We start from the raw sequence: 24,039 nt of genomic DNA, 5'->3' as shown, positions 1-24,039 counted from the left end.
ATTGGATTACCACAGTTCCGGCGTAGACGGCGATACGAATATCAACAATAGCCGCGTTCACAAACTAACACTTCAAATAGGTGTGAAATAGTTTGCAAAACCCCGCGATCGCTGACAAGATAATGTCTCGGACATAACCATCTTTCGCGGCTTCGTGTTACAGGCATATCGATCGCTCACGCGGTGAAATTTTCGTAAGCAGTTTGTCACAGAACTTGATTTCACTCGTAAGATTTAATAAGTGACGAATAACAGACCGCCAGTGTCGGTAACTTGAATAGCGACCAATTGTCACTTATTTCTACTCTAACCCTAATCCTTTGTGAAGTGTACGCTTATTCAAAAAGGTGCGAAATAATTCTAAAATCCTACGATCGCTCACAAGATAACACCTATAAGACATAACCATCTCTCATGACTTGTGGTTACATACATCCCAATCGCTACAATGTAATATGTTGGTAGTTTGGTGCAGAACTGGATTTCACGAGTCTGATATAACAAGAATATTACCTACTAAGTAATAAGCACCGAATAACAGAACCGTCGCAGACGCTGACTTGAATATCCAAGATCTGATACTTTCCGCGATCGCTATATGTTTCACGTTGACTTTGGTTGCGTGATGCGAATCATGAGAATATTCAATCAATGTGTCAATTTGTCAACTTGAAAGGAAACTCACTACACAAACCAAGTTGATTCGTATTTGAATGTGTTGATCCGGTACAACTCTAATCCTTTGAGAAATCCATTTACCGCGATCAGTTGATTCGAACGTAACTTGAATATTGCTGACCCCAACTTCAGTCGCATCGAATTATTCACACATTCCACGCCGCTGTTTCACGCCTATAGAATCAATACCAACTAACTAAACAAGAATCAAGAATCACAATTATGCACATACAATAATTGTATTTATTACTGAGAAATCAAACGCTTAATTAAAACACGCAACTTATCATTTGCCAACTCTAGCATTACCAAAAAATCCAGGTATTGTTGATTGAAAATCCTTGAGTCCTTATTATCAAAAATGTTATAGTGCAGCGTCGGAATCCATTCGCGGGATGTACTAAAGGTAAATTTGGGTAATCCAAAATGAAATATCTCGACTTTGACATAGTCTGAATTGAAATAGATTGACAAACAAAACTTCCAACTTTTACCCAGTCACATTTCGAAATTATACGCATATTGATTTGAAACAAGTCATGAAATATTACAACTATATTCGCGATCAGACTTTCCGTTTGGCAAAGATAGTTTCAGAAATACTATCACTATGACATCTCAACATTTTAACATCTTGCCACCCACAAAAGAGTAAAATACAAAAACCTTGGCAAGCAGGGCTTTGGAGCCGGAGCCGGAGCCCGGAGCCGGAGCCCCGGAGCCGTGCATTTTCGCCGGAGCTGGAGCCGGAGCCGGAGCTCTACATAAAATTTAGCCGGAGCCGGAGCCGGAGCTGGAGCCCGTTATTTGAGGAGTAGCTCCGGCTCCGACGTATTTCATAAGATGCTATTATATATACAACAACCACATCTGCTGATTTATCATAATTGAACAGCAGGCCTGAATTTTAATGCTGTGCACAGCAATGGCATAGACTAGACTCTAGAGTAGACTAGCATAGACTAGACTAGAGTAAAGTGCGTTCTAGTGCAACTATGACGTTATCGACAATTATTCATTTTGACGTCACAAGCCAGCACGGCGGCACCTATGTCTTTGTTGCTACATCGGATGTTACTGACGGCTGACAGACTCTAGATTACTATAGATAAGAAACGTATGGGTAGATTAGTAACCTATATAGACTACGAATGACCAACCTTTTCGGCTAAAGGCCAAAAGGGGCACATGCAATTGACGAACGAGTGCGCGGTCCACTAGCCGCGCCAAGGGGGTAAAATTTTCGAAGTTTATCAATAAACTAGCTCAATATTATTACTTGAGTATATTGCGGGTCTACTGTATACCGCCCACTAGGCTCAGTTTGCAAGGACACGACTATTCGGCGTCTGGACACATCGATATCGAAGGTCTCCGATAATATGCGACAGTGATTTTGTGTCTACATTTTACCGTCGACGATCTTTATGCGAGCGCAAACGCGAAAAGACTTTCTCCCGCAATTGCGAATACGGTTAGACTCAATCCGGTAAATTAGGCGTTTTTTATTTTATTTTCAGTAGGGGGTAGGCTACCGAGCACAAAATCGTGTGACAATTAAACACGCTAAGCGTGTAGAAAAATTTCACTACTATTTTAGTTTATTTTAATGTACGACGATTTACTGAAAATGTGACTGGACCCACGATCTGCCAAAGCGTCGGAACTGATTTTAGTCATCAACATGCCAAGTGTCGCAGCCAGACTTGTAATTTTGTGTTGACATTGCAAGTTCACAATCTGAGCAATTCATTTTCGATAATATAGTAGGAAATTACCTCGCGGGCCACGCAAAACCCTCTCGCGGGCCACATTTGGCCCACAGGTTGGCCATCCTTGATATGGACAGGCCAATTCGATAATTTCAGAGCCGGAGCCGGAGCTGGAGCCGGAGCAGTGGTAATAATGCTGCTCCGGAGCTGGAGCCGGAGCTAATGTATGATAGAAGAAAGCTCCGGAGCCGGAGCTGGAGCAGTTTAAATTTACGGCTGCTCCAAAGCCCTGTTGGCAAGTCAATCCGTTTGTAACTCACCCAACCAAAACAAAAAGTATCCGTATGAAAAGTAGTCAAGACTACGCGAGTAATCACTACAATCCAATCCATACAATCCAACTCGTACTTTTTATTAAACTGTAAAAGTCGTTACTATTCTGCAACCTAAAGTAATTACTACTCGGTGCGCGCAACTTGAGATTAACATATGTTCTGAGTATATGATATTTGAATGCCTGACTAAGGTAGTTAAGAATTCATTTCTTACGATCGAACACCGGTGTTACATTGAAAGTTATCATGCTGTAAACATCGTTATTAACACATTGGTTTGACATACGAGATTTTGTAATAGTCGATCACGACTTGATTATTAAATTATGACATAATTAGACCGGGGTTGTGTTAAAAGTTATTACGATACCAACAAACTTTTCAGAAACATTGATTTGTAAAACTAGCTTAGCGCACCTGAAATGTTCTTGATTTGAAAGATATTCCATGTTGGTACAAATCACTCTGCGTATTACGAATATCAGAAAATATTTTTACAAATGTAATTGTTTCCAGTAACCAAGACTAAAGATGAAACAACAATTTCGTTATTAAAACATTGAACACCCGACGCAAAATGCTTTATTGGTCGAATTCGTGACGGCTAATTGAAACGACTACGTATAGAGTCAGTATATCACAATTTCATGTCGTTACTATTGAATCCAGCAATTGATACAATTTGTTGTCGGAGTTGTGACAGCGCATTGAAACATACCCAACTTACAGAGTGTGAAAATATCACTTTGGGTATCGAGTACCGTTTGAAGCGCGCGATCAATACATAACTCCGTTCGCACTCTCTAAGACGTTGTGAAGTCTACAGATTTACACTTCAAGACATTGATCAACACATAAGCAATTTGGAATATCTTTACTGGACGCATCCTATTCTACTAGACTTGAGTGATACGCAAAACTCATAGCATTAACAAAATCGCAATAGGCGCTACACTGAAATCTACAAAATGTGTTTGTATTGTTGTTAGTGATCATAAATTATCATTCGAATAAGTAATTGTAATCATAAAACCAAACTTGTGAAAGTCATTACCATAACAAAAGAATATTGTAGGTTGCTTGCTAAATGTATGCCGGAAATATTTGTAGAACGCTCACGACCAAAGAAATCAGAAATTTCCCCCCATTGTCATTCGTCAAAGTATATGTTGTCACAATACTCATCCCGTAAAAGATCTTACTTGTATGTGATTGAATCGCCGGTAATTAAGTCGCTAAATCAAACCATAAGGAAATTTCACTCACTCATCGGATTATGATATTAAACAGCGTCGCTTAATCGGCGTAGATCGTTTTTCTAAATGCAAATCATACCTGATCAACAGAAAACAATTTTCACTCACCTGGTAATGAAACCAAGTGGTGGGCCTTCGTTCAATATTTTGTTTGTGTAAAATACTTTGCAATAAACACACTGGAGTGGTTGAGCTTTACATCATCAAGCTGTCATCTGTAAATCGAGATCACATCCGACTTGTAACTGTATCGTTTACCTAACCGAGTTGTATGCACAGTTTGATATTTATGCCATTTAGTGATTGCTGAACATACCAAACGATACACATTCACTTCCGAAATACTGCGTTTATCTCAATTCCCTTTGTCGTGATAATCGAAGTATATCTTGTTTCGAATTCGTAACAGCCGACTATGACACGATAAATTTTGACAAGTTATGCTTAGAAGATTGGTTGCATATCGCGAAAAATAACATACCGCTCATATTGATACTGTTAATCGGTAGTTTCACGCGAGTCGATTTTTAAACGAGTAAAATTTATTACATGAGTTGTTCCACTTACTATATTTAAATGTAAACTCACCCATCTTTCAACAACAAACAAGGATAAAAAAGTACGCAATCAAACACAACAAGTTTTACTTTTGTACGACACTAATTATTATTCCACACATCTCATTTCATACTAAGTGTATACGAAAGATATTCATGACACATGAAAATATTCGCTCATGCTACGAACATACGCAATGATTGGTGACGCTTTCAAACTGTTTCGATATCACAAGAACTTTATTGTCTGAATGGGTGTTCAACTGTTCATGTATCTTAATAATCAAATAGTTCAACACAGAACTAGTACTAACAGAAATATCAGAGTTGTTCACACAAAAGTTTGTATGTGTACAGTATGTGAATACCATGTGTAAGTCCAGCACAATTGCGGTATCCATCCGAGTTTAGTTAACACAAATTTATTACAACGGAGCCACGTAAACTTTCGTGAAAGAAAAGCATACTCACTTCCAGAGGGTTATGTCAACGCCATAGCAGTACATCAGCTATTACTCCAACAACAAAGTACATATGTTTTCTAGTCGCGGTCCTTACATCTTTCACATAGATCAAGGGTCGGCAACCTACGGCCCGCGGGCCGGATCCGGCCCGCCAAGCGAAATCGTCCGGCCCGCGACATAATAATTAGTTATCACAAGAATACGGCCCGCCGTTTCATTATGAGTTTCAATCTGCAGTGCAGCACTGCATGAAAAAAATGCGGCATTGCTACGGTATAATAGTAGCCTACATCGTATTAGTCTATTGTTACGCCATAAAACGAAGGTGGTTGAAGTAGGAGATGGAGATGGACTAGACTGGATCAGTGCTTATCAATCGGGTGTATCTCGCAACCGAATGTGTTCCATACTTTTTAAAGGATTTACCACTCTAATGGAGTGTGACAATAAAGGTGTCCTTCCTTTGCTTCAAAAACGCTTGGAACATCTCAGACGCAATGACATAATCTCAAACTGTTCAATTATAGATAACTAGCCTCCGTATGTTAGTTAGCCTATCTATAGTTTAATTCTCCAGAAGGCATTGTGTGCTAAGACAACAAACCTAAGTAGTGTTTTGGCCACAATGGTGAAAACTGTTAATATGATTTTTGTCTCATTAACTGAATCAGTTACGCCAAATATTACTAGAATAAGAGAATCAATATGGCGATCTCATGTAGGTGTAAGCCTATATCTGTCATGTTCGCGCATTAAGTCGAGCAGCTATGCTTACACGAGTGTATCAACTGAGAAATGAAATAGCAACTTTCCTCGAAAACACAAATATCGCCGAGTTTTCTCCCGCATGTTTACTATATTGTGTCTTTATTGGTCAATACATGTCACTCCAGTCAGCTGAAACCGGATGAACATAAGAAATGTGTGATCGGATCCGGGTATTCACTCATGACCCAACGACCAATATTCAAGTAAACATGTTACACCCCGTGTTTCCTCGAAAAAATACCATCCACACATACGTCGCGATTGTTTGCCTACACAAGTATTCGCGTAAATGGAGGTGTGTGACATGGCATGCAATGTGTTGGTATACAAACATTGGGGAGTAAGCCTTCGATCCACAGACATTATCATAGCCGGTCACGGCCGCGTCAGCGGTGTCTTAAAAAAAGCGTAGAGGTGGGCCGTGCTATAAGTCGGCAGTTACGGAAATAAGAAGAATATCGGCCTGGTGTAAATGACCATAGTAGTCGACAAACACCATGAATACCCCAAAACATTCAAACAAACAGATTATGACAATAATGCATTGTACCGGTTGTTAACCAGCAAACGAAATCGTTGTTTCATCTTTAGTCTTGGTAACTGGAAACAATTACATTTGTAAAATATTTTCTGATATCCGCGATACGCAGAGTGATTTGTACCAAGGTTAATAATTTTCCAATCAATAACGTTTCAGACAAGTATAGTTTTACAACCCAACATGTTAATAACCATGGTAGTGAAAAGTTTGTTGCTGTCATAATAACCTTTACCACAACGTCGGGTCTAATTAACGCGAATAATTTAATAATAAAGTCATGATCAACTATTACATATGTCAAATCAATGTATCAATCCTTATGTTTACAGAATGATAACTTTCAATATGACACCAGCGTTCGATTGTAAGAAATGAATTCTCAACTACGTTGGTCAGACTTTCAAATCTCGTATACTCAAATATATTATAATAATCTCGAGTCGCCTGTACCGAAGAGTAATTACTTTTGTCTTACAAATTATATCGAGTAATAATTACTTTGTCTTGCAAAATATACCGCGTAGTAATTCCTCTATCTTACAGAATAGTAACGACTTTTAAAGTTGAATAAAATAGATGCGTCGTAGGGATATGAATACAACCGAACTTGTTATGGATTTTAGGTTTTAGTGATTGTATGGACTCGTGTATGCTTCGCTGTTTTTCATATTGATACTGTTTGAGTTGGTCGGGTAAGATGTCGAGACGTAATACTATTTCCGTACACTCAATTACAAAAAACATAACCCGATAACTTGTTCAAGATTTCTTTTGTTCCAAATCAATATGTGAATACTCAGCTATTGTGACAAGTGGAAATGTCGTGTTGAAATTGCGAGCGGGAACAGTAGGCGCTTGTGTAAATGTGAAGACAGCGAGATGGTGATCGTGTGAATAAATTAATCTGAAATACAACGGAGGGAAAGTTTGCGATCATGTCTGAGAAGCCTACTTCAAATCGCGATATGACAAAGTAGGTTGAAATATTTTGATTGCAATTCAACTCATCGCATTGCAACTCGATCGCGTTATGTGCAAGCGGTTGTCAAGTTGCAAATGTTTACAACAACGGGCGATATTTCATTGATTGATTCTAGTGTGTGTAGTAACACATTAAAATATCGCGATAGTATTTACTGAAACTCTATTTGACAAACGGAAAACTGGATCGCGAATAGAGTTGTAATGTTTCATTACTTGTTTCAAATCAGTGTGCGTATAATGTCGAAATGGGACTGGGAAAAAAAGGCAGTCATGTTTGTCAATCCTATTTCAATTCACACTACGCCAAAGTTAAAATATTTAGTTTCGGATTACCTCAATTTACCTATAGAACATCTCGCGAATGGATTCCAATATCGATGCTATAACTGGATCGCTATGTCTGATGCATTATCCTGTCAGCGACGTAGGGTTTTACAATAATATCACATCTTTTTGAATAAGCATCAACTTCGCAAAGGATTAGGGTTGGATCAGAAATAAGTGAGAATTTGTCGGTATTCGAATCATCGGCTGCGATGGTTCTGTTATTCGTTACATATTAAATCTTACCAGTGAAATCCAGTTCTGCGACAAACTAATTACCAAAATAGTACCTTGTGAGTGACTGGAATGTATGTAACAGCAAGTCGCGAGCGATGGTTATGTCTTAGGTGTTATCTTGTGAGCGATCGCGGGATTTGTAACCTATTTCACACCTTTTTGAAGTGTTAGTTTGTGATCGTGGTTATTGTTGATATTCGAATCGCCGTCTACGCCGGCTCTGTGGCAAACTAATTACAAAAACATTACCATGCGACTGATTCCTAGATTTAGCAAACTATTTCACACATTTTTTGTTGAAAGTACGACATGCCGCCCGCAGTCTATAACCGAAAGTACGAATCACCGCCGCGCCCATAAGAATAACGATATATTGAAGTCTCAATCACCGTAAACGTTTACTATACTTGATATTCAACACCACTTCACCAGAGATCCCGATACCTACAACGGTAGTACACTGTCACACAAGAATCCGTGGGCACATCATCGCCGCAGCCTATATAACCTGAAAGGGTGCCGTCACCAGAGATCCCATAAGAAACAATGGCACATCACCAGAGACTCCGTAATAATACATGACAGGCACAGCACGAGCGATAGGGCGTCTGAAAGGGTACCATCACCAACACGAGTTTTCACGGCACATCACCGACGCAGCCTATACTTGAAAGGGTACCATCACCAGAGATCCTGTAAGAACACATGGCACCTCACCAGCGGAAGGGGGGGGTCAAAAGGGTGCCATCACCAACACGAGTTTCGCGGCACCTCACCAGCGGACCCATAAGCCACAATGGCACACCACGACCGATCATACTAACTACTTGCGATTCGCGCACAGTAGATATGGAGTGACAAATATGTTTTAACGAAAGTATCGCTGAATATAATTTAGATACCGGGTTGCGTGGTTCCGTTCACACCGCATTGTCGCCCATATCAAATATTTCATCACAGTAACTATGGCCCCCCATAACGTTCGAAACTACCGTTTCATAATTTAGCAATTGCCTATTATACCTAGCAGCCCGTGACGTGTCCTAATCTGGAAAAGTGGACTTTGACTTTTTTAACGTTAGACCTGTTTTAGCAGGCCACCGTTGAAACTTTCCGGACAAAAGACATGAAATATATTTCCGCTTTCAGAAGTAGTATTTGTATTTTTTCTTTCAATTACGAGCATTACAAGTTGAGTTCTTATTATAGTTTCAGTTCTTTTGTCTTGGGAACATGCATGTTAAAGTATAAAATCAAGTGTAGTAATGCCTTATATTTTCCGAAAATAAAGCTATTCACTGTCGAATTTTTACGATCTGCCATATTTTTAATTAACGTATACTAATGGCGCAAAGTGTTAAAGCCGCATCCGTCACAACTATGTATTGCTCTTCGACTGAACTAGGGGCCTTATAATATGGGGGAAGGGCGCCACGCCATGATATTCTCTAATACGGGGTGTTCGAGTAAACAAAGGATTAGTATCGCATTTCCATATCAATACTATCATTTGCATCGCATGATGTGGACGACTGCTTATTCTGTCAAAAATTGACACCTCCTCGGATGCATCAATGATTCAATATGAATCAAGCTCTCTGCACCTTCCACATAGCTCCATTTGTAGCTTTTGACAGTCCAAGCGAACGAATTACCTTCGTTTTCACAACTACTTGCTTACTTGAGTAGATTTAAAGTCAGTCAATTCTACTTCTACTTCAAGAAGTTTTAGGTTGCTTATCAAAGACGTACTTCTACTCGTACTTGACTAGATTTTTTCGCTGCTACTTCTACTTATACTTGAGTAACTTTCTTGACTACTTTGACCACCTCTGAGTACACCATGTTTGGCTCGTTTCGCACGACACAGCTCTCCTGTATAGCATATTAAGGAAACAAGAAATTCGATTATAATTCAAATGAGAGCATAGAAAAATTGAAAAATTATATATGAGTTAGATTACAGTTTCCTTCCTCTCTAATTAGAGAATAAGAACTATCTCGTCATCCAAGTCTGCTGCAAGGTTTGTCATGAATATCAGAACATATCGTTATTTTCGTGTTCATCATATATACGGGCTCGTTCGAAACTTACCGGGTGGGCAAAAATGAGTCATGTTAACAGTCAACTCATATTCGAACGATCAGTGAAGTGAATGCGATTGCAGGCGTTCAATTCCACTCATCCGTTTCGCAGATCCATCAACGACAACACTGAATAGTCCTCCAACAACAACCAGTACTCAACCGACTACAACTACAGCCAAAGGTATGCTACACCGTGTTCAAGTTCGTTTGAGTAGTGTTGGTGTAAATGCACAGTGCCTGTATTAGGGATGGTGCGAACCCCTGAAAGTTTCTGGGTCCTGTAAACGCGAACCTTTTTGAAAGGTTCTGCGTGAACGCGAACTTATGACGTCATGTGATAACTGGCGCTGTATCGGGCCATATGTCATGCCGCAATGCTGAAGTACATGCTGACCATCTAAATGTCACCTATTGTATCAACAGGAACAGTCAAATGCTACGATAATTCGACAAATTCAATATCTTCCGTCGCTTTGCAAACAATTTCGACGAGGACTCGGCTAGATCGGACAGATGTATTAGTAGTTATATAGATCGGTCGCGAACTAACATGGGCTCTTATGGGTGCGGTCGCATGATAACGCGAAACTCGTGGTGGCATGCGGCTCTTATTTCTTATGGGCGCGGTCGCATGATAGCATTACGGAGATAGGGATCGGTCGCATGCTAACGTTTTCGGGTATAGGCGGCGGCGGCATGCTAACGTGAAAACTCGTGGTGGCATGCTAATGTTTTTTGGTATACGTGCGGCGACATGCTAACGACGATAAATGTGTCTGTCATGTATTCTTACGAGATCTCTGGTGACCTGCCGTTGTGTCTTATGGCGGGGGTGGCAAGCGGCTCTTATGTCATATGGCGGGGGTGGCATGCGGCTATTGTGTCTTGTGGTGGCATGGTTATCTTTTCAGGTATAGGCGCGGTGACATGGTGACCTTTCAGGTAGAGATGATTTGACTAACGTTGTGGGTATAGGCGCGGCGGATCGGTGTTGAATATGTACCAGATGAATAGTCATGTGAATGAACCTTTGTTAATGTGTATATCGTAAATTATTATATATGATGTAGTTTAGTCGTGACAAATGACCGATCGTGTTCTAAGTCTTTCCTCGCTATTGATCGCTAGCTGAATAGTACTTTCAGATCGGATTATTCGCGCCTTGTATCCCGCTGTTTCGCACCTACAGAATAGTCTGCTGTTCACGGGCGCAACAAGAATCACAAGTAGGCTATACACATTATACATTCATTTATTACTCTGAAATCAAACTCTTCACAAAAGCACGCACAATCGTATCATTCATTTTTTTATCATCCCCAAAATTATTCAAGTATTCCTTGGCTGAAAATCCTTGTGCTCTTTTTATCAAAAATGCAATAGCATGATCTCCACACACATCCGAAGTTTTACTTTGTAACTGTTTCCCAGTCACGGAAAATTCATCCGGCTCCAGGAATACGATTATCTGAGGTTTTAGTGGTCCAAAACCTAGTGAATCATGAAAATGAGTATCGTCATCTCTGTATATAGACACCCAGTGAGACCCAGGCAAACTCGACTCGTCGTAATTAATGGTGATAGCGAATTTTCCGCTAGTTGGTTTCTTTGGTAATTGGTCTACTGGATAAGTTCCTAGATATAGACTTAGCGTATCAGGATGGTTATAGAGAATATCATTGATCTCGGCCGTATTCATATTTCCACGACTTGTCTTTTTTGATTCAGCTGTAGAAGATGTTGAAACTCCTTCAAACATAACAATGTCACGGAGGTTGGTAAAGGCTTCGACGTAGTCAAAACCAGATGCACAGTTCCTGTCTTATGAAGTTGATAACATCCCAAACTATTATCGGGCGTCAAATCAAACACAAAAAGAGTGTACCCATTGACATAATCTTTGCGGGAAATATTTAAAGGTGCCTCGGATTCCCAGCGACCTGTCTGAGAGAATAGTGTCATATAACCTTCGAGTCCGCCGTGTTTATCAAAATCGAAATGAAATTCGCGTCCGTTAATTTGACGCCCATCCACACTTAACGAAAGATTTTGAACATCAAAGTGTTTAAAGTTGAATGGATTTTTGGCTCGAACACCGTTAAATGTCGTGGTCTCGACTAAACCAATTACGATCTTCTTTGGCATGGTACCACTAACTAACTCTCTATCAATTTTCGACAAGCCCGCCGCGAATGTATGAGTCGACATTTGTAAGCGTATCCAGGGATACTTTGCAGTATTCTTCTGTAGTACAGACTTGTGTGCTAAGCTTACACTTTCAGCGATCTTCATCTGTTTGACATACACTTCCACTTCGAGTAAAACAATTTGTACATCCTCCGCGTCGCCAAGAAGACAGAAATTATCTTCGTTACGTGTAAACTTTAATTTCATGTCGACATTATCCAACATACATCTAGACTGTTCAAAAAGACCCATTCGAATTTTTCCGATCAATTCTAGCGGGGTGCTGTTTTTGTAAGGTCTTTTCGTTTAACATATCCAGTATTCGCTGCACCAAGAACATCCATAGAGCCAGCAACATCTTTATAAAAACCTTGTCCTTGTACAAAACTCTCCGAGGCGCCGTGAGTATCATTCAACAACCGGGAGATATAAGCTTTGTACGCATGACAATTATCCGAATTTGTGATAACCTCATTTGAAATAGTTACATCGATTTGTTTGAAAAGAGAATCCATCATGTTATTGACAAGACCCACTTGTGTATCGTTTGCTAAATCAGTTCCATCGCGTTTAGTGAGCTTCAAACGTAATCTCAAGAATGTGTTTTGTAGATCCATATATCGATCCGTCCTTGGTAATTGTACTTCCATGACATTACCTAAACTATGGGGTTTGACGACGACATATTGCGATTCCTCAATACTGGTTTGCGTGTGGGGTATACTAAATATGTTTAATCCGGAGTTATGACATTCTCTGGAACCTGCGTGCATCAACATAGTTCTTAGTCGAATATATCCTGTTGTTTACGACGACGTTTGGATGAAGTGTTCTTTGACTTTGTTTTTTTCCTTTTTATAGCCTTGGGGGTTAAAATTTTATCAATCACTCGACCACCAGCTTGTTTACTTCTCTTGACAACACTAGACTTGATCGAGTTACCCCGTAATAGACCTCTCGCTATTTCACCTCCAGTTCGTAACAATTGACCGCCGGCGTATTTCGCAATAGGGGTCACTAAACGACCAAGTGATTTAAACAAACTCCCGATGCCGGAACCGGCTTGAACTCCACCGCTAAAATATCCATAACCATCACCCGTCTGGTTATAATGACGATGGACAGAATGATGATCACACGTGAAAACAACTTTCATAATCGCTTCCTAATGTTAAATGTAGCTTGCAATGAACGACTTATTATATTTATAGGTTCCCCAAACTCGTCCCTGAGGTAAAGACATACAGAATCTACAACATCTTTTGAAACAGGGAAATAATACGGATTTGTTGCTGTCAAATTATGCGCGACATCGCCAGGTGTCAGCGGTATAACTCGTAATAAATGCGCTAACGTATCTCCAAGTAAGTGAGGGTGAATAATATCGCAATACACAAACAAATATTGACCAATCGCCGGTTCGGTTAAAGTGAAATCGATCTCCATGAGGGCTAATTCGCAATATCTCGTCGGGATCTTGTTGATGGTGAGTAGTCTGTGTTCAAAATCAGCACCAAGCATAGAGGTGGTTAACGTCACTATTTTCATCGTGCGTGGAGTGTCAATGTGGTCTCTATATCATGTACTAACTGACCGTATTGGTCCCTGATGGTGATTTTTATATCGCGGATGTGGTTAATCGACACTGGGAAATAGAAAGGTTTTTCAAATACAACTTCTTGTCTCATACACGTCTCGTTATTTACTTGGATCACACGAAGCAACTGACTGATGTAATCACCCACCGGATGATGTCGTAGTACATTGATATACACAAATAGATATTTGAGATATTTGATATTTCGATCAAGAGATTCACTGACAAAACTCATATCCATCAACGCAAGCTCATTACAAATAATTTCATTCGGCAACACCACCGAGAATTCACCTTTGGTGCCAGACAACGTGATGTAACTCATATTGAATCAACAGCTCTACGACGGAAGCGTAGGGTCACTGTCACTGGTGCTTTTCGAAATTTAATGGGGTTGCCAGCCGCATCACGTAGATAAATTCGTATTGTTCTAAAATTGTTTCCCGCTAAAGCAAAGAAGTATGGTAAGGGAATATGTTGATTTGGTTTTCATTCGGTTTAGCGGTTACAGTAACCACCCATAAAAGTTGTTGCAGTTTGTTACCGTGTGGTCTTGGTTGTATCAGATCACAATACACATAAACCTTATCAATCCGTTCCAACTTTACCGCAGGTGTAAATATAAATTCTACCACTCCGCGGCGACGAGATACAACGCGTCTAAATGTTATTGTATCCAACACAGAACCAAGTGGTATCAGTCCGTAAGGTTCGGGTGAATCATGTGTGGTACGGGGTACGTGTCTGGCGCTAGAGTCTGCGGTGTCGGTATTTATGGGTACACCCCGCTTGGGTCTTTTTTTACTCGTGACTAATCTTCTGAATGTGATTCTAAAGTCTCCGAATCCTTGTAAAATGAAAATGACCCCCATGTAATATTTCTCGTACGATTCTAACATTTCACCGATGCTGTAATACGAGCCTTCGGGAATATAATACCGTTCGGTGTATCCATTTGCATCGACAAATCCAAAACCTATACTTTTCGCTGTCACTTCAATTCGCGGTTGGAAATCATGTGGGAAGGTCAGCTCACACAATCCCAGCTCATGGCGATTCATTTCTAATTCTTTGTAAAGTTCCGTTTGAAAATCTGTGCTAGTATTCGGAAATTTATCCAAACTCGCGTTCGAAGGTAGAGTCAACAACATTTTATTGTTTCTTTCAACATATACGGTGAGGTGATGGATTCGGTAATAAATAACCAAGTGAAGAAGACAGTAGCGTTAAATATATCTCACGATCCACCCGGACAGAAATTTGATATAATGAAAACACGATTACACACACTAACATACAAATCTGTACAATAAACACAATCTGGTTTTTCAGACTGTTCGAGACTTGACCCATGCGAGATGAGACGGAATCAGAATCCATAGTTTGGTTGAACAACATTTACAGGGTCTATTTATACAAATCCGAGACCCAAGAATTAAATTTAGACGGGTAACCCATCCATTTTACAAGAGAATGCGTTTTCTTTCCTTTCCTGCGAGTAGACAGGATTTTTTCGATATTGTAAATATTATTCTTTTTAGTTATTGGTTGTAACTCTTCACGCTGAAATCTACCGTCTATAACTTCACCGTGGTAGTCTTTCAATTGATAAGTAGGAGGGTTACCTTTACGACATTGAGATACGAAAAAGATTTCTTCGGTCCAACTCGCCAAGGCACTTTTTACAAAATTACCACGTGATTTCGAAATCCTGACGGGTGTGCCTATAGCTAGCTCGGGTTTTTTGGGGGTCATGTCGCCGTATAACCTATGGAAAATTTGTTCTTGATTCGAATAATTAACATCCGCTGGAGGACACCCTATAGCCACGTGAAAAGTAGTGTTATACCCCCGGCATATCTCAGACAGGACACTGACATAATTCAAAGTCTTATTATGCGTGAAATAACGGTATAACACTTGCTTCAGAGTACGAATAACACGCTCGCATATCGAGGCTTTCAGTTCACTATTTGTATGAAAATGTCGCACATTGTTCTCTTTTAAGAAAGCCTGAAACGCGCGATTAGTAAATTCAGACCCTTGATCACTTTGAATAACATGAGGTATACGATCCTTAAATATTTCCTTGAATCCGCGAATAATACCTTGCGAGGTTTTGTTCTTGAGTGGATACAGATATAAAAATCGGCTGAAACAATCGATCGTCACCAACACATATTTAAAATTATCGTTTTCTTTTGAAAGATTTTGCATATGCATGAGATCGGTTTGATACTGAACACCGAGACCGGATGTTATCACTCTAGGTCTCTTAAATTTCTTTCGATATGGAAAATGTTTTGTGTACGCGTCCTTGCTCGAAAGAAACTCCTTGACTTTGGCTCTATTCCGCCCTCTAGAGAATACGTATGCACCGCGGTAACTACCAGGTAGCCCTGGCGTGAAATACTTAGTATGGCTCCCATCCGTATCGTCTCGGGGTCTTGGGCGTACGACCACTTTTCGTCGGGGCATGTTGAGTCTTTACTTTGCTTCGTTGGCTACTCGGCGATGGTATAGGAATCCTTGATGGTTCACCCTTGATCAGGCGTCGCAGCGCGTCCAACTCACTAGCCGAAAATGGATTCCTTTGTTCTGATATATCGATTTTCATCGGTTGATTCAATGTATCGTGTTTTGTTTGATAACGATTTAGTGCGTCGTTATATAAGGCTAATTTTCGTTCTTGGGGTATGTTCATCTGTAATATATCGCTCATACATTTGTCGATATCCAAATCCAATTTCTGAACGTTAGCGCCGTTGACCGGATTCGGGTTTATGAAGACTATTTTAAAAGAAGTCATTTTTTGAAAAGATTACCAAGTAAACCAGTGACGACGGGTAGGATGCTTGATAATAGAGTCATAAACATACCCCCATTCTGATTAAACATACGTTTTTTATGTCGAATAGGGATGTCTTTCCTGACAAGTCGACGTAAACTACATTTATGAGTTGATAGTCGCTTTCTTTTATACTTTGAAAGAGGGATGTTACCGTTTAAAACGTTCTTTGTACAATCACATATACACTCGATCAACTCTTTGCTGGCACCCGATATAATTTGCTTGCGTATCTCGGGTTTACTTTTATGCAGAAACTCTAGTGTGGGTATATGCCGCCGTGTACGAGCTGGTACCTTGGTCATTTTGAGTTTAAAGTCGTCTCTGCGCTTGGCTATTTATACCAGTGGGCTATAAACCACCATGGTTTCACCAGGAAATATATTGGTCATAACTCGTCGATTTTCAGGTGCTTCTTGCGTGAGATCGAGGAATAAATAACTATGAGGTTGTCTAGCAGCGTCACGATAAGCCTCTGTTAAAAATCTGGAGTTTGGGTACATTTGTCGACCAAGAAAACTGATCTGCTGTTGGTCGCGCGGATTCTTGAAAATCACCATATACGAGCTTGAAAGACTCAAGTCACGTGCTCCTTTACCCTTGTGGTACAGGTTCTGTGTGACGTAACAAATTGACTTGGCTGAATGATGAGAAAATCTTGTAAAGTAGTCTGCAATTTTCGCTGTCTCGGTCATGAAATCATCCACTATAATCAAGGTGTCTTCAGAGCAAACCTTCAACTCTTCTAAAATATCTAGACCGGCGTGGAATTCTACATTATGCATCGTCTTGAAAACCTCCTGATAATTATTGTAACAATATACGACCCTGGATACACTTGGTTTAATCATTGATGTCGGATGCCTAATCAGCTTTGCGACAAAAGTAGTCTTCCCACTTCTTGAAGGACCACTCACAATACACGCGAATGGGTGGATCAATTCCATTATTTGTTGTTTATTGAAAACTCGATAAAGTGCATGTGTTTATATATCAACAAGGTTGGGAATATCCACTGTTGTAGTCATCTTGTTCTAGTGGAATATATAAACCCAGTAGAGTTCGATTTAACAATTTTCCACGGGTTATGAATTCTTCATCTGTCCCTCGTAATTTCGTCAGTGGAAGTTGTAGTGTTACAAACGCTTTATTCAGGTCTTCAAGCAGCTGATCCCAGTCTGTAAAATAATAAACCACATAAGAGGATTAATAACACGAGATTCATAGGGCTTTAAAAGCCAACAACTATAGACCTCACCTTTTGAACACTCTTTTAAATCTTTATGTTGTGTCGATACGCGTTGTTCGTATAATTCATGCGATATCTCTCGATTCAAATACAGCTCCACGAAGTGTACATGATCGCGGCGTTGTACAAGTGTCTTTTCGTGTAACCGACTCAGGCCTGCTTGTTCCAGAACAGATATTATGTAATCACTAGCCATCTGTAAAAACAAGACACAGATATCAGACAATATTGCTACTAAAATGTTTCCGTTACAAGTTGACATTTCGAAAACACCCACAGATTGTAATTAAAGTTTCACCTAAAACTATCGGTGTTCACCACAGATTATGTTCACAATGACCAAGAGAATCATGTTTGCAAAAATCATCGGTTATAGCATCGCTACTTTCAGAGTCAGAACGAGGTCGTTTCAAACTGTTTGCGACTCTATGTTGATCAAGGAAAAATTGGAATTTTCGATGTCGCTTGCGGGTTCTCAAGTAGGTTTGTCTCTCTTCGTGACCGAAAAGAGGTATCCACGAACAATTTTTTCCCAAGACCACATAATTTATCAGCTTTGCTCTGTTGAATAGGATGTGGTTATCACTCGGCGTCTTTCGATCAGGAAATTGTAGTTGAAGCAGCGCTTCTATGCAGACACTTCGGACACGGGTCCATTTCTCGTCTAGTTCCCGACGGCGCGCCTTGGATCGATCGGGTATCGTGCGGTCTTGTGAGTTGTCGTCGGTACCGTGAATCGAGAGCTGTGTTAATTCCTGCTCCAGTTCAAGCGTCTCTTTGTGCAAACTATTTAAATCCAATTCTGACATTACTGACTCAATATATGAAATAGCGTTTTCCATCTGGAAAACAAATGACACATTACCACATAAAAAGTACAAGTAAATCATATTAATACCAGACACACAAAATATACAAATAAAATGCAATAACACACAAAATATACAATTACACATTTAATGGTAGGGTTGACACGCCATCCTCGAGCACTCGGCGTTTGGCATAGAAATAGGAAAATGTTTTACGCTGTTGTTTGTACGTATAGACACCCCTATCTCTGCACCGAAACCCCTTGCTCACTCCCCCGACAGATCGACTGGGTTGGATTTCTGGAGGCCTTTGGAAGCCAGTTTTTTCTTTGGCCCATCGCAAAAGTAATTTTTGGATTGGAGTCCACAGAAGGATGTACCACCTTCGTACTCCACTTTCATCAAACCCGGTTGACGAAGGTAATAGGCATACGTGTCTTTGCAACACTGTCTCGATCGATCAAAAGAAACCGGATCAGCCAAAAACTCAGCTCGGTGCTCGTCACAAAAATAGCGTGGAAACCAGTTCTCGTATTCCACATAAAATTCATCCCTTTTCTCGGGGATAAGGATATCGTCGAATGAGGCTGAATGCGAAAGATAGAGGGAGTCTGTGTCCATCATTAATAGCATGAAGCACTCGTCACGGAAATATTTACACAAGCAATCATAAAAAAACGACAGCATCTTGAGCTTAGCGTTTTTATAAACCCAGAACCCCACCTGAATACAGTTACCCCACTTGATCGTTTTAGGTCGCTTCGTTACTTCAAATAGATCAGCGTTCAATTCGTCATATTTCACAAAAAAACGATCCTTCACGCGGGCACCCAATTCACTTTTATCACAGTAGGTGGTTCGTTTGAATTTACGTGGATTCATCAAGACCCGACCATAGCTGCTGTTTCCGGCTAATTTTTGCGTCAGGGCAATAATCTCTAGGTTAGGGTCACGGTCCCCAGCCCGTCGACAGTCTGAGACATTTTTCGCAAAGTTGTCAAAACATGTCTTTTTGGTGAATTCGACCGCCTCATGAATTTTTGATATAATCAATCCGTGTTCAACATACCACTTGATCAAGTCAGAGGTCTACAAGATTTTCTTACCCCAGTATGAAGCAACTAACATGCGCGTGGGTTTGGTGAGTAATTTGCGATCAATGGCGAACTGTTTCATGTGACCTGACAAATGCTCGCGAGACACCATTGTATTTTTGAATATCGGACATAGTTCAACAAACTTCCTTTGCAAATGTTTTGGTGTAAAAATATCGACTGATAAACATCCAAAGAATGTACCGGTCATTACCATCTCCATCAATTTATGCGCGGTGACAGACTTGGTTCGAGTCAATTGCGGTTGGATACCATTCGAGTCAATTGCGGTTGGATACCATTAAGATATCGCACAATATCAGGATTTTCCTGTTTCTCTGTGTGCCAGTCACATTCCCATTTACATATGACTTGATAATTGAGGCTTTTGTAATAATCATGAACACGTTTAGTTCGTTCTCGACGTTCCAGGTCATCACAGCCAAATCTGCATTGATGCGCGTGAAAATGACACCCAAGAAAAGACAAGATTACCCCTTGACCAGCTGAATTACGATAGAACCCATCAGCGGGGTAATTACGGGCTCCTACGCGGATTTCGGGTCCATTAAAAGCATGGTGGACATGTACATTGTGAATGTGTGAATACCAGTTTAGCCATTGAGCTGCTGTCTCCCCCCATTTTGGTGCGGTCTTTACAGGTTTGAATTTAGTACACTCAGCATCGAGTGGTTGCCAATGTACCGGGAAACCAGTGGGACTAGGCTCACTCAAAGCAAAAAGGTATAACGAATTGCTGTCCAGCCCTGTTACATGTTGGGTAATCTGAGCGTTCTCCTTGTAAAACAATTCTTTGATTCGAGTTTCACCCTGTTTTTGATATCGATGAAAAATGACTGACGGTCCACCCACTAAATTGTCTCTGAATAGCGAAACCAGGTCTTGATGTTTATCATTGAACAAGGTGAAATCGCGCGGAATGCTATTGAAAAGATGCCTTGATACAACCCCAGGTAGGGAGACAGCTTCCTTGAATATATCCACACTGAACTGACTTTTGAAAGATTGAAATTGTTTTTCTAACCCCTCAATGAAGTAGTGAGTATCGATTGCGTTGTACCATTTGAGATAATCACGTAAAGTAGTCATTTTGTTATCATTCCAAACCTTCAAACAGTTTTCATATTCAGCTGTGGATATATTACGACCCTTTAGCGAGCTGTAAAAGTCGCTGTGGCTAGGAAGACCCGTATAATCCAGCTTTTCCAAACTAGTCAGAAACTCGTACGGAAAATGACCTGTAGCGGCGCTACATTTGAAGGCTTTCAAATAAGCATCGTACGAGAACCCGGGTGCCAAGTAATTCACAATATCCAAAAATTTAAGTCTGTTCGTTGTCAACGAGAGGAAGTTGTTACCTCGTTTCAATACATTCAGATTTTCATCAACGAGTAAACCCATCAAGTTCTCTTTCAGACAGTTCAAGTCGTACCGACCACCATTGAACGATAAAACAGGGATTTGTTTTAAATATCGCATAAACTCCTCTTGTAAACGTTCAAGAGGTATTTTTTTCTCGGAAGGATCGAGTGCTTTCATTTCGGTAATTTTAGTTTCGAGCATGTCCAAGTAGTGTTGATATTCCATCTGTAACAATCTGAATGACTCACTTTGAATATCATGAAAATGATCAACCATTTCTGCACACAAGTCGTTTGGGTCACCGTTCGAGACAATTACATACGGTTCCAAGAACCCTTCCACATTAGAAGATATACTAACAGAAATGGGAATATGTTTACACTCCCATGAAGTTTTGGAGGAATCTGGAATATCACACTTTTCAAACATGCTCTCTATATCGAACGCGATACGGTATTTGAAATAACGAAGCTGGTGAGGAACAAACACCCCTTCTAAATCAAGCTTTTCAAATATGTTCAGTGGAGGGCTATACACGCCACCGGGAAACACTTCAACAGGTTCTGTTGTACATTTATGTCTGGTCAATTCATACTGTTCATTGAAAAATCTTTCACAAACATCACATTGATAGCTCTCCGCGTAACGGAATATATCAGTAATTAGACATAAATGGTTGCTTTCTAAATGTAAGTACACAGGTTTCGCTTCAAACGTACTACGGCGGATTGCGACAGCTTTACCTTCGGTCTTGGTGTACACAAATATGGCCACATTAAACAAGTCCTCGATATCATCCAGCATGTCGAGAGTCACACCAGATTCTACATTAATACCATATGCCGAAGTAAATTGTTGAGCCAAATCTTTGGTATCTTTCCCTAGCGAGTGGGCAATACAGCGAAAAGCACACTTATATGGCCACATTAAACAAGTCCTCGATATCATCCAGCATGTCGAGAGTCACACCAGATTCTACATTAATACCATATGCCGAAGTAAATTGTTGAGCCAAATCTTTGGTATCTTTCCCTAGCGAGTGGGCAATACAGCGAAAAGCACACAGATTGTCATTGTATTTAGTATTATTCTTCCGACGAGTGAATGTCATGATGCATCTCGCTCTCGCAAGCCATATCGGTAGCTTAATGCCAGCACAACCAATCAACATGCCGTCGGTAGGATATACATAAAACTGTACATTAGTCAGACAGACCGGCAGCGACTTTGTGTTTGGTCGAGAATTTCGTAATAAATCGAGCGCCATTTCCAAGCGAACAGATTCAACAAAGTCATTGAATTTAGCTAGTGTTGAAATCGCTGCTGGTGTTTCTAGTACACTATCAACATTCGCCGATGCATGAAAATAACGAAATCTTAGAGTCTCGACGTGGTACAAAATAAATGCATACGCGAAATTGATTTTGAAACGAGTCGACTCTGAGAAAAATATAGCTTGTATATCGCGGAAAACATCCGCTAACTCCCGACCGATGACTCGAATATTATACACATGGTTAGTCTTGTTCACTACATACGATTTTATCGCTTGCCAGTTCTGATTTACAACTTCTTGACGTTCGTCCCCAATCTCTGGTGGTGCATTCGGTTCTTCGCGAACACGATTCCGTCTGCGTCGACTCATCTGTAAAATTAATAACACGCGGTCAAATTCAGCACTTGGGGAACATTAAACTAGTCTTACTTACAATCTAGTTTCTTTGTCGGTGTCTTCGATTCTTTATGCTTAATAAAACAAGCAACACATCAATCTATGTCCACTAACGTTGTGTTATAGCGGATAACTTACCAGTAGACTCGTGCGTTCAACTTGAGTTTGCTCTGTCTGTCAACAACATAGAGAATTACATCATGTTCACTAGTTCTAAACAGTAATAACTCACCTATGCAATTCTTTGCTTCAATTCTGACGCTTGTTTTGTCTGTAGGATAAACGAATAACATATTACGTTCATAAATCAAAGTAATCGTACCGAATAACTTACTAATTAACTCCTTATCCAGCAATCCGCGATCGAATATATCCAGACAGCCAGCCACGCTGTTCGCTGCTCGACGTCCGGAGAGAAAGACCTAAACCGCTGATTCGAGATTACACGAGCGCCAGCGCCACTAGTGGTTGAATTTCAGAAGCTATTATTTATGGCTCTAATGTGAAATCTGAAACGGTAAACAGAAATTCAGAATACACACTCACAACAAGGAAAATCATACAGCACAATCACAAATTATACTTCAATTTCGTTCTAATTTCTAGAAGTCGATGCAAGTACTCATCGGTTGCGGTATTTAATTCAGGTTGAATCTCATCGACACTCCAGCGCTGACCCTTGACAGCAAGCAATCGTTTGATGTCAGTCATGAGCTTTGTGACTGTCAAATTTTTTTTCTCTATCAACGAGTCAACATAGCATAGTATTGAACCTAAATGCGGTTTAACAACGTCAATAGTTTGGAGGTGGGTGATCATCTTGTCAACTGTGTATTGACATAGTTTTTCTTCCTGCTTCTTCTTACCCTTCACATCGTCGCGAAAATCGTCGTCACTCACGCTTTTAGATTTCGCAGGTTTCTTGCTAGCCTTCTGTCTGGGTTCAGTACGACTCGAATTTTTCAATTTATCATTACAAAGCTGTTTAGCTGGTGGTATGCCTACCCCCACAGTTGTCGATATGGTTCTTTTTCGAGCCAGCTTCCTGTTTGATACAGATTTAGGAGTATCAACCACCGATAGCGACTCAGCAGAGCGTGGTAGCGTCACCCCAGAAGTCGACGGCTTCTCGGTACTCAGTGATTCGAGGTTAACGGCCGCCTCATCGATCGGTACACACGGTGTCGTCACCAAGTTCGTGAGATCATTAATCACGCTTTCTCCAGCTAGTTGACCCGACTTCAGCCACGCCTGGT

General features: G+C 40.4%; 1 protein-coding gene and 2 long non-coding RNA genes across 10 annotated transcripts in view; 1 reads left to right on the top strand and 2 right to left on the bottom strand.

The window, feature by feature from the left end:
• Positions 1 to 24,039, bottom strand: part of LOC145459267 (uncharacterized) — a 182,332-nt gene that overhangs the window by 1,220 nt on the left and 157,073 nt on the right. The window lies entirely within an intron of this gene.
• LOC145459256 (uncharacterized) overlaps positions 1 to 24,039 on the top strand; it is a 128,688-nt gene that overhangs the window by 96,823 nt on the left and 7,826 nt on the right. For 4 of the 8 annotated variants that reach the window (XR_013921319.1, XM_080337906.1, XM_080337912.1 and 1 more), the window contains one exon: positions 10,054 to 10,125. The exons of the other annotated variants lie outside the window; for them this stretch is intronic. Coding sequence is in view for 3 of the 4 variants with exons in the window: in XM_080337906.1 (XP_080194032.1) it covers positions 10,054 to 10,125 (72 nt within the window). In the remaining variant the exon portion in view is untranslated. The remainder of the gene's footprint in view (positions 1 to 10,053; positions 10,126 to 24,039) is intronic. 8 annotated transcript variants of the gene reach the window in all.
• Positions 17,514 to 20,926, bottom strand: LOC145459275 (uncharacterized). The gene is made up of 2 exons (XR_013921327.1): positions 17,835 to 20,926; positions 17,514 to 17,754 (listed from the first exon to the last, which is right to left on the bottom strand). It is a non-coding gene; the product is annotated as an uncharacterized LOC145459275 (long non-coding RNA).

This window comes from Botryllus schlosseri, chromosome 16 (genome assembly GCF_051294905.1).
Source record: "Botryllus schlosseri isolate E-star chromosome 16, Bs_hap1, whole genome shotgun sequence".
NCBI classification, from domain to species: Eukaryota; Metazoa; Chordata; class Ascidiacea; order Stolidobranchia; family Styelidae; genus Botryllus; species Botryllus schlosseri.
Note: the sequence above shows the minus strand (reverse complement) of the source record. Positions and strands in the feature narration are given on the sequence as shown.